The 12,164-nt window shown below is 48.8% G+C and overlaps 1 protein-coding gene across 1 annotated transcript in view; it reads right to left on the bottom strand.

The window, feature by feature from the left end:
• Positions 1 to 12,164, bottom strand: part of CLPB (ClpB homolog, mitochondrial AAA ATPase chaperonin) — a 135,227-nt gene that overhangs the window by 122,595 nt on the left and 468 nt on the right. The window contains exons 2-3 of the mRNA XM_026658360.1: positions 11,924 to 12,152; positions 7,415 to 7,466 (exon numbers count right to left, since the gene is read on the bottom strand). Of these exons, the coding sequence (XP_026514145.1) occupies positions 7,415 to 7,466; positions 11,924 to 12,152 (281 nt within the window). The remainder of the gene's footprint in view (positions 1 to 7,414; positions 7,467 to 11,923; positions 12,153 to 12,164) is intronic.

Here is a 12,164-nt window from a genome sequence, read left to right as displayed (position 1 = left end):
TTAGCGATCATCTAATGGCCAATAATTACTGCCTTGGTACAGTACAACTATTCTGTATATAGAAACCAATCCAAAACACTATAAGGAATCCAGACAGACAGTTAAACCACAGCACAGGGAAAGAGAATGTAAGATGTATAGGCAAGGCAGAAGACAGATATTTTCAACTGAGGTCTGAAATGAGATGGAGGAAGACAGACAAGCTACTCCTAGCTGGAGGAGTTGCAGAGGAGAAGGCTCTTACACAAAGTGTGGTGAGATGCTCTGAAGGGACGAAGAGGAGGCCACTCCTGTATAAGCAGAGATGGTGAGCAGGGAGTAGAGAGACAGGTGGTCAAGGAAGCATGCTGGAGTAAGTTCAGAGGACTTTGGGGGAAAGGGAAAGAACTGTACCCAGAAACGAACAGGAAGCCAGCGGCGTTGTTTAAGGAGGTGAGTGATATCTAAGTAGTAACCCACTGCTGAATGGAGAGAGAATCAGGAGTCACAGAAACCTCATTTTTACTATTCATGTCTTAATACACATGGCATGAAAACACCAGGACATGGTGACAGATGAGAGATTTGAAACATGTATGATTTAGAAAGTGGCTAATATGTTCCATGATCCACATGGCCAATTTCCCCTCAGGTGAGAGGAAGTAAAAAACCACACACGACAAGCTGGAGCCTAGTGCAATGGGGTGTTGGTTCATGGCGGGGCTCTGACCTAGACGCTATAGTAATACAAATAATGTCACTGCTGGAAGAGGTTCAAATGCTACAGCACTGGGCAGGCTAACAGAGCCAAATACTCTCATGCAACTGAATCCCTTCAAAATGAAACAATGTGCACATCTCACCTAGTGCCATCTGTTCGTTACCAGTGGTGCTGTGCAAATGCAGAAGTTGTTATGCGTCAAACATCATCACATACACATACAGCTTTAGAGGTTAGAACCTCGCCCTGACCATCTTGGCTAATAGCCATTGATGGACGTATCCTCCAGGAACTTACCTAGTTCTCTTTTGAACCCAGTTATACTTTTGGCCATCACAACATCCTTTGGCAATGAGTTCCACAGGCTGACTGTGTGTTGTGTGAACAAGTACTTTCTTATGTTTGTTTTAAACCTGTTGCCTATTAATTTCATTGGGTGACTGCTAGTTCTTGTGTTGTGCGAAGGGGTAAATAACCCTTTCCTATTCACTTTCTCCAAACCATTCATAATTTTATCTCTATCATAACCTCCCTTACTTGTCTCCTTTTTAAGATGAACCGTCCCAGTCTTTTTAATCTCTCATACAGAAGCTGGTCCATCCCCCTAATAATTTTTGTTGCCCTTCTCTGCACCTTTTCCAATTCTAATATATCATTTTTGAGATGGGGCGACCAGAACTGTACGCAGTATTCAAGGTGTGGGCATATCATGGATATATTTAGTGACATTATATTTTCTGTTTTATCATCTATCCCTTTCCCAATGGTGTCTAACATTCTGTTCGCTTTTTTGGCAGCCGCTGCACATTGAGCGGATGTTTTCAAAGAACTATCCAGGATGACTCCAAGATCTCTTTCTTGAGTGGTGACAACTACTTTATACCCCATCATTTTGCATGCGTAGTTGGGATTCTGTTTTCCGATGTGTATTACTTTACATTTTTCAACACTGAATTTGATCTGCCATTTCTTCGCCCAGCCACCCAGTTCAGTGAGAACCTTTTGTAACTTTTCACAGTCTGCTTTGGACTTAACTATCCTGAATAATTTTGTATCATCTGCAAATTTTGCCACCTCACTGCTCACCCCCTTTTCCAAACCATTTATGAATATGTTGAACAGCACTGGGCCCAGTACAGATCCTTGGCTATTTCCTTCTCTCCACTGTGAAAACTGACCATTTATTCCTACCCTTTGTTTCCTATATTTTAACCAGTTACTGACCCATGAGAAGACCTTCCTTCTTATCCCATGACTGCTGAGTTTGCTTAAGAGCCTTTGGTGAGGGACCTTGTCAAAGGCTTTCTGAAAGTCCAAGTACACTATATTGACTGGATCACCCTGATCCACAAGCACAGGATTATAGCTTGAGATGGGAAACGGAAGAGGCGGAGCGGATGAATTCCTAAGCAACTAGGATGCAATTTTCATGCAAAGCTCCTTGAGTGTAAAAAGCAAAGGGGTGAGAAATGCAGGAAATAGCAGCAGAATTATTTCTAAGTAGAAACAGTCTAAGGGTTTCTTGTGGTGTCAGTGGGGTCTTTAAAAGGTTAGCTTGGCTCTTCCTGGTTATTTAAATCAAGGATGGCCAAATGTGGCACAACACACAAAGTCCAGAAGAGATTTCTACAAGAAAAAAATAAACCCACTGCTCCAAGTCTGGTCTTTCTAACTGTGTTTTGTATAGATTTGAACAGCATTTCAGTGCCTGCTTTAAACTGTCAACTCTTTGGGGCAGGGACTCCCTGAGTCTGTACACTGCTCAGCACAGTGTCAGCACTCAGATATATTCAACTGTCTGACGGCAGTACTGCCTTTAGAGACTACACATCCCAGCGCATAGCGCTCCACCTGCATTTGACTGGAGGCATTGCATGCTGGGATCTGTAGGCAATAAGGGCCACCATGGTATCAGAGAGGATGGTGTCTGCAATCTCTTCCCTTTATTGTATATTAGGTGCAGCCCTGTGGCTCTTTGAGAGCTGCCAGCATGTCCCCTTGACTGGGCAGAGCCGGATGTACTTGCCTTACATGATTTTCACACAGTCATAGATTATAAGGCCAGAAGGGACCCACCAGATCATTTAGTCTGATCTCCTGTGCTCCACAGGCCACCAAACCCTACCTGGTTACCCCTGCAATGAACACAATCACCTGAATTGAAATAAGTATCACAGCCCCAAGGAAACTCAGCTATTATGTGCCACAGGCAGACCAGGGGGTACCAAGGCCCAGACATTGTGTGTCTGTTTTGGAATTATGATGTATTGTTTGTCTTGTGCTACTGCCCAAAATCCCCAGTCCCGGAGCAGGCCCCCGGAGTTCTCGGAGCTGCACAGAGATGGCCCCTGCCCCAAGCAACTGACAATCTATAAGACGAGAGTCAACAGGTGGATACGGAGAGATGGGGGAGGACCATGAAATGACGAGACTACACGGGCATGCAAAACTCAACTGAAACACGCTGAATTGCTTGACACAAGGTAGGGATGGCCAGTCGCCCAACCAGTTTTAATTTTTTAGTGGGTTTGACAGAGCCCAGTTAAAATCAATCCAGAGAGCGGGACCATCTCAACTGATCAAAATGGCACCTTTTAAAAGGGCAGGTCAAGTTTCTGGACACCTCCTTGCTCTGAAGGAAGAATAGCTCCATGCCAATCTCCTGGCCTGCTGAACGTTTAAACATGCAGATGCCGGCTACTGCCCGCTGTTACAAATTGCCCTGATAACAGTGCGTTGACACATGTACTTTGTTTCTGTGAGCCAATATCACACAGCGCTTATTAGAATACTGTTCCATCATATTTATTTGGCTAAGGAACTCTGCTGCAAGCCCATATTTTTGTAGGTGGTTTATTAAAAAATAAGAGTGAACCACTGAGAATCAATATTAATCCTGTATATAAAGGCGAAGGGGATGGAGGCAGTATTTCTTCAAGCTTTTGCTTCTTGCTTCCCCTTGCCTCTCCTCCTCAACACACACAGCTCAACGGAGGTTGGGGAAACTAAACTATCCAGAATAATAGGTCTTGTCTGCAGTTATGGCTAAATACATACAGGGCCTGAAGTTAATGGGAGTTTGGCCATCCGCTCCAATGGGAGTCGGATCACTCCTCAGAGGGGAATTTCTTTTTATTTTTAATGCAAAAATCAGACTACATTTGCTTCATTGGGACCAGCTGACACACAGGTAACAACCTAACTGAGTTGTTAGAGACAAGACAAGACTCCCTGGACTCAAGCCTCCCACTGGCTTCCAACATACATATCCCTGCCCTCTCCTCTCGTATCTCCTATGTTTGAAGAACTGACTGTTGCCAGCAGACCTTGTACGCTGCTGCCTATTCTCCACCTTCACTGAAATCCTCACTCCCCTACAATACAGTAGCTCATTTCCCTACGGCTGCCTGAATCCCCAGCTTGCAGCGCACACAGAATGCTGCTGCCCGCCTCCTTGCACATACAGACGCGCAGTCCTCAAATGTCCCACTGGTTCTTCGTTCCTTTTAGGATCCAGTCCAAAACTACCCTCTAGGTCTATGAAACCCCCTGTGGATTTTCTAACACTCACTGGCCTGCCACCAGGGGGGCTCCCTTTCACTAGGCTGCTCTTCCCCTCTGGCCACGGTTGGTGCTAGCGCTCTCACGTGACAATGGTAACGAATCAGAGAGCGAGAGTAGTTTTCTTCTAACACTGAACAAGGAACTCTGTCGGAATAAGGAACACAGTATTATCCCTAAAGCTCCTCTGTCTCTCTCTGCTTCATTGTACAGTTCTGCCTAGGTCCTCCTCCGCCCCCTGTCCCCTATGCCTGGCTTCCCCCAGCAGTTTTAAAGAAACACAACTCATATCCTCACAACTGCCTTCTCTGCGGCTCATGAACCTAGAACAGCTCATCTGTATCTCTCTGCCTCTGACTCTCCATCTCATGTCAAACAACAACTGAAAAACTGCATCTCTCCCTCGCCAATTCCCCTTAATTTCTCTCTCCTTGGTAGTTGTGTTGGTAGTTGTATTGTTTCACCCTGTAAAATGCTCTGAGGTACAGTTTGCACGGAAAACACTATACAAAGAGTTGTCCTGTGTGCCTGACTTGCAAAAGCAAGAAAGCTGGTCAGCCCCATTCATGCAATGAACAAAAACGCAAGCAGCAGATGAAGACAGTGGGTGTGAGAGAGCCTGGTCCAGGCTCTCTCAAACATCTGGGGGCTTCTCCCCCAGCCTGTTAGCTGAAACGACCAAGGCTTGAATAATACCAGTAGCCGTTCTACAATCCAGGCAATGACCGGTCTCTGTTCAGTTTTACTGGCGCTGCTTCATGAGACAGGCTATGATACAATACAGAACGTAGGTCCTGATTCTTACTGTGATGTCAACTGCATGGATATGCCAGGCACGGCCTGCAATGGCTTACCCTAGTGCACTGATTGGGTTTTCAGTGCGTTTCAATAATTATAATACAGTGATCTGTGGCCAGGGGATAAATTACGGTTTAATCAAGTCGGAAATTAAATTTTAAAACCCTAAAGCAGTCTGCCTGCCTGTTGTCTAGCTTGCCACGGAGCCTGGGGCTCAGAGCAGCTCGCGTTTTCTTGCAAAATGAAGTGCACACAGTTGAACAGGGGCAAGAATCCATCTATCCCTATGTATAGATACACATACACGATGCTGTCATGAACTGCATTGTGTCTATGAATGGCACTGCCCTCTACTGTGCGGAATTAGAACTGCTCAGCCATGTGTCACGAGCCCTATACTATTACTAACTAAAGACAATTCTCCTTTGCTCCAGGGAAATGGCCCTGTGCTTTTGGAGGTTTGCTCGTGTCTTCACCATAACAAGCAGCGTAGCAAAAGCCATCAAGGTCTTGGAAGGCTGCAGGTTGGCTGGAGGGGTTGGGGGCTGTTTTTACATTGATGGTCTGTAATTTGTGCCCCATGGCTATCACTGAGGGTATAACTACACTGCTCAGTTAGCCTGGGGATTGGCACCCAGGACTGTGCACTGTTAGCCCGAGTATGAGCATCCCCACCCGTGTTACTGTGTCCTCATTGCTTCTGCACTTGCCTGTGTCTGGGGGCATGTCCCATGGTTCTTTGTGCTGAGATGCTCTAGGATTCTTTCCCAGCCAACTGTGGGGAATTGTGGGAAGGGCACTGCAGGGCTGCCAACACGAATGATCTTGCCTGTATCCTCACTGCAGTGGGCCGGTTCCAGCTGGAGCTAAAACACAGCTCGGGCTTTAACACATATCCCCCACCGTGCAAGCAAGCACAGCTACAAAGCAAAAATACGCACTTGAGGGTCGTGTGCGGAGCGCGGGGGGGTTGGGCAAAAACACGAGAAGAAACATGGGCTAAGGCTACAGCGTGGGCATCCCCCGAAAAGGCTGGGGGAGCAGTGACCGGGACATAGTGAGGCGGGTCGCTTGGTGCGCTAGGAGAGGCAGGGAGTTTCAAGCATAGGGGACATTGTGGAAGGAAGATGAGGAAGGGAGAAAAGAGGAGCAGCTTGGGAGGAGCACAAGCACTAGAAATGGAGGGGCAGTCAGAGGAAAGGAGAGCACAGGCGGGGCAGTGAATGTGCATTACACAGTTGCAGAATGTGCAGCAGCAGTCGGTACAGACACGAGTGTAAACACGGGAAACAGAGAGAGAGAACACGGCGCACAGCCCTGCCACTCATCGCCCTGGCAAGACTCACAAATCACCCAGACATCACTAAGGAACAGCTTCCTGCAATTACCAACAGCAGAACATATGTGCCAATTAGCTGCACACCAACATCCTACGAGAACCTTGATTTAGGCCAGATCTCGGCCCTCGGGTGCACCAGAACAAGGCTGCTTCCTCTGAGATCCCAGGAAGAATGGAAGGGGGCACCCCTAGGCTGGGGCAGTGACTAAGAGCCATATGGGCCCCAGAGAGAGGAAACAGAAGCAGCAGCCTACAGCGGAGAGCTCCCGGGAAGCCGGCAGGCCGGACGGAAGAGGCTGAGTGAAATGATACACAAAGTGGAAGGTTCCTCTGACAGAGGATGAGGCCGCGTAGGCTGTGGCCAGGTGGGGGATGCAGATTGCTCCTCTTGGGCGTCAGATAGTTTTTAGTCATGACACCCCCCTTTCCTTCCATGTACAGCCCCGGCAGGGGTGCTCTGGGCACAGGAAATGCATTCATCTGTTCATCTTCCTGGGAACGTACGGGGCCAGACTGATGTCCCCATGTGTGCACAGAACAGTACAGCAGAGGCACTGTCAGCGTGTCTCAGCCCCCCCAGGAGACCTTACCTGCAGGAGTGAGCGGGTGCTCAGTTTGCACAGCCCATTAGTCCCTGGTTTCCCTGTTGGGACTGTCAACAAGAGCGCCAGGCCCAAGAGTATTTGAAAGATGAAGACACCTGCCCACTAGGAAGTAGACTGACTAGCCTAACACAGTCCCCCAGACAGGAGCAACTCTCAGTCACTACTGGCCTCGGGTAGATCTGAAGCAGTGAGCTAAGCACCCACAGCTTCCATTACTGCTGGGCTCCTTTCTCCGCACCCTACCAAGCAGCCACATTACTAGACACACCTGTGAAATCAAAGCAAGCATCTTGGAGGAAAGCAGGACCCATGTGACAACAAAGGGCTCAGGGCAGACCCCCCCCCCCCCCCCCCCCCCCCCCCCGAGTAGTGATGTTAATACACAGTGTAAGTATCCGAACAGTCACTCACCTGTCGACTTCTGAAACGTTGTTGATCCTTGCGGCTTCCAACAGGGCATCTTCTAAGACAGACAAAGAGGAGAAACCCTAGTAAAGTGGCTGGCAAGAGGCCCACACCAAATGCACACATATAACCTGAACGTGGTACAGTTTATGTCTATAAGGGACGTGAACGCTGGTGCTCCAGAGGCATTACTACACAACACTGGGTAGGCAGAAACTTCCCTACAGGCAGGTAATTCCAGACCTGTCCGCTAGGGGATTTATGGAAACTTCCTCTGAAGCAGCTGGTGTAGGTCCCTGCTGGACGCAGGATAACCTGGTCTGACCAAATGCGGAAATTCCTATATTACCTCATTTTAAAAACAGCAGGTTGGCCTGTGGATTACAGCTCCCAGGATGCAAAGCTTCTCATTAGCCACCGCCACTTGACTCTGGGTGGAACACTGCTGGCTGGAGCGTGTAGCTCTGCAGGTCTGGATGCTAAGGGAGGGGGGCTGCTGGCACGTCAGAGAACATGGTGTGCTGTGTCCAGCCACCCGTGATGTAACGTGGAGTTTACAGCAATATGATGGGCACGTCCTCAGGACAGGGACCAGCACTCCCTGAATGTCGGGACAGCACCTAGCGCGTCGTGGGTGGCACCACACACCAATACAAATGATGACTGCTCCAGCCATCTGAGTTCTGGAGGCTGACACTGCTCTGCAGAGAAGGGAGAGGACTAGGATGGCAGCAGAGGGAGCAGGAGAGAGAGGGCCCAGGAGCTATTCTGGGAGCTGGGAGTGAGTCACTCCAGATGCTGCACCTCCCATGGTACTGCAGAAAGCAGGGAGCTCGGTTCGGTGAGAGAGGAAGCAAGGGCTTTTCCTGTGTGCAGCACTGAAAAGCAAACTGAGACCTGGGGCTACTGTGCCCAGCGTGCATTACTGGGATCACTAGCACTGGGATCCAAAGCCAGTCCATTTTAGAGCCAAACATGAGAGCAACAGCCAAAATGAGCGTGAACATTCCCCCGTAGATTAAGAGCACCGCTTTCTGGCTCAAAGGAGAAACTACACTGCTCTTAATTTTAACGCACACAGATCATGTGTCATGCTGAGCGTCACAAAGCACATGCACATTACAGAGAATGTCACTCCTAGACTGAAAAGAGAGAGGCTTTTAGGGGAGATTTAACCAGAGGAAGTAGCTCAGTGTCTGGGAAGGAAAGGAGCTATTCTGAGTGCAACGCCGTATGTCCTGTGGAAATGACATGGAACGAGGAACAGTACTGCATTGCTGCATGCGGACAAGTCCCACCAATAACAGGTGATTCTCTGCCTCCTGGTGGATGACCAGAGCAGCTCTACCAAGCCGTACTCAGGATTTCAAGAGTCCCATCAGGAAGACAAGACATCAGAAGCAAAATCTCATGAGAATGGGGAACTAGATCTGGTACACAGGCTCCTTCCGGTCTTAGATTCAACCCTGAACTGACTCCCCTCCACAAAACGCAAAGGGCTTTAGAGTCAAAGGTTCTCGCTCTGGCGAATCTCTGGTGTGAGAACCCTCCACCGGCCACAGACAATTTTCATTTGCAAAGTACAAAAGCTAGCCTCTAATCTTAAAAGCAACAGACCACTGTTCCCACACCAGTAAATATCCCTCTTGCCTTCTATGGCAGGATTCCCAGAGGTTCTGAGCACCCAATAGCCCCCACTGACTTCTGCAGAAGTTGTGGATGCTCAGTGCATTTGAAAATCAGACTCCCTACAGCCTCCATATTCAGAGCTGCTAAGCGTGGCTGGTTTTTTACGGCTGGTTAGTCTAAATCTGAAATTGGGATTTTAGGAAAGACAAAATCTGAGAGAGAAATGTTTGCATGATTATCGTTTAAAATGGAGATTTGGGGGGTTGTTTTTCATGTACAGATTCACCTGCAGTGCTAGGAACCCAACACAACAGCACTGGGCTGGAGCACAAGAACCAGAAAGTTCAAGTGACCAGCCTCAAAAGGCGAAACTGACCGGCCTGCAGCAGTTTAAATGCCTGGGCCAAGCACAAGCAGCATTAATAGAGACAAACACCGCAGAGTTTAAAAAATCTTTCAGTTCTACTCATCACTGGTATTGTTAGCATTGCAGAGACGGATGGGACTTTTTTTTTTTAAATTATGAATTTATCTTGACACTGTCCCTTCAAACAGAGTTTATCCAGGCCCGGGTGTCACAGTGCAACTATATCTCAGCCAGTTAATGCTCAGCAAGCAGTGTGCAGCCAGCAAACAGCCGGCAGTGGGTATAAACTAGCGAACAAATTCCATACTCAGAGCGAGGGCTGGGGAAAGACACCTGAAGCCCTGGCTCAGCGGCACAGCTCAGAGAACTCCACAATAAAGCGGCCGTTCAATCATTTCCACTGTCCTTTTAAAAGGTGAAGGGCTCCCTGGGAGATCCATCTAGCACAGCAATCGCTGCTGGTGTGTGAACAGCAGTCACATGTCAGCTACACAGAGTTCTTTTCGACTGTAATGAGAAGGCTCGTGTGCCTCACTGCTGTCTCCGGGACAGAATCCGAACCGCTCTACTCCGTGCTCTAGCTATCCTGCCTGCAGCTAGAGGAGAGGCTGCTGTGTTTTGGGGCCTGTGGCTTTGGAGGAGGGTCTGCAGTCTATCCCCACCAGCGCTATTAAGAGCTATGCCGTGCAGCACTGGGACCACTGCACAGTCCTAGGTGGCGCCAGATGTGTTGCATTCTAATGAGGTTAGAAAGTGCTCAGAGGTTCTTCAGCTCCCTTGCAGCAAGACTGGGCGGTTCAGCCCTCTCTCAGGTGACTTACAAACAAATGCAGCATTTATATAGGGCGTTTCACCCTCAACAGTCATCACAGTGTTAAGCCCATGTTACAAGTGGGGAAACCGAGGCACAGGGCGTGTCTTACCCAAAGCCACAGAATGAGTCAGGGGAAGAGCCGGGAGGAGAACTCAGGACCTTTCATTTCCCAGTCCCACGCTCATTCCAAACGATGCAGTCATTAACATAAAAGTCATTAATGACAGCATGTGTTAATTTATATAGGAGGACACAACAGGGATGGGCTTTCTATCCCAGCAACTGGAGCTCATTCCAAGCCCCTGAATAATCCTGCATCTCAACCCCCAATTTTTGTACAGCATGCACATACCAGACAGCTGATGGTTTGAAAGCTATCATAGGCTCTGTTTGTCTATAAGATAGCAGAACGGCAAGCAGGCTAAACGACAGATCTGAGCTTTCACTCCCAGCTCCAGCAGTGACAAACTCAGTGACTTTAGGGAGACCACAACCAATCCGTGCCTCAGTTTCCCCATCATGGAGATGATAATACTGATTTGCTTTGCCAAGGGTTGGGAGACCTAATCCGTTAATGTTCGCCAAGTGCTTTGAAACACAAAACACTATGAAGTGCCAAGCATGAGAACCACTAAGGCCCCAATCCTGCAAACATTCACACACACATGTGGCACTTTGACTATGTGAGTAAAGGGACTAGGTGTAAAGTCAAGTGCATAAATAAGTGTTTGGGGAATTTGAGAAGCAATGGCTGAGAGGCTGCCACCAATTAATTACTGTGGAAAACATAGATTGCTCAAGTATCAGAGGGGTAGCCGTGTTAGTCTGAATCTGTAAAAAGCAACAGAGGGTCCTGTGGCACCTTTAAGACTAACAGCTCCAATACTTCTGTTAGTCTTAAAGGTGCCACAGGACCCTCTATAGATTGCTCAGAATATCCTGCCTCTTGGCCTTAACAAGGTGCGTATATAACTCTTCCACCGCACACACGTCTTAAAATTGTCTGCAGCAGCGAACGGCCCTGAGTTAAAATATCAGTGCAACTCCAGCACTGTACTTGTATTCTCTGTACAAAGGGAGCTCACTCCTTGGAGAACCATTTCACCCCCCCGTCTAAGGCTGGCCAAACCTCCCTAACAGAACTCTCCCCCTAATCTGAAAACATAGACTCTTCCAACACACAGACTAAAACAATGGATAAATAGACCTAAGACTGGCATATCCCCCAGAACAGCACAGCCTGCCAACCAGCCTGTAGATGCGTTCTGCTCTAACAAGGATGGGTGGTCCACAGACACAGGACAGCCAGCCATGCAGTGATCCACCTTGAGGCAGGCAAACCATGGACAGTTGCATTCTGGGAACTTGTATCTCTACAGAAATTACTTGGCTCATTCTTCTTTGTTTTATGGTAGCACCTGGAGCCACAACAGAGATCAGCACCCCTTCGTGCTAACACCTGTAGAAACACAGGGCAGTCCCTACCCCAAAGAGCTCGCATGGGTCCTGCCATCTCCCAGGGCCGCTCCCCTCTATGAAAAGATTAGGGCAGCTGCATTTGAGGAGTTGCCCCCAGAGATCAGGCGAAGTCTGGACTCCACTAAAGACACACAAATGCCTCTGCGCTATCTGAAGAACATCCCCCGCTGGGAGCGTTGGGCTTTAACACAGCACAAGTGCAAAGAGAGGGGTCAGCAATAGTCACCCTTGGATGCGTGGCCCTTGCTGTAGCAATACACCAGTGCAGCAGCAAACGCAGGAAGCCCGGCCCGGCAAGTCCAGCTCTCCCTCTTCTTCTGATGCCCCGTGGGGTCTGGCCTGAGACGAACGCGCCACGCCGCAGCCGGTCCTGGGTCCTGCAGCTCCAGCGCCCGGCTGGGTGCAACTAAGAACAGCAGCTCCGGTGCCCTGGCCCCTGTGGGGCATGGACCCACCTCCTGCAGCTC

Source organism: Terrapene carolina, unplaced genomic scaffold, assembly GCF_002925995.2.
Source record: "Terrapene carolina triunguis isolate 2854851 unplaced genomic scaffold, T_m_triunguis-2.0 Scaffold430, whole genome shotgun sequence".
NCBI lineage: Eukaryota > Metazoa > Chordata > Testudines > Emydidae > Terrapene > Terrapene triunguis.
This window is presented reverse-complemented; position numbering and strand designations above follow the sequence as displayed.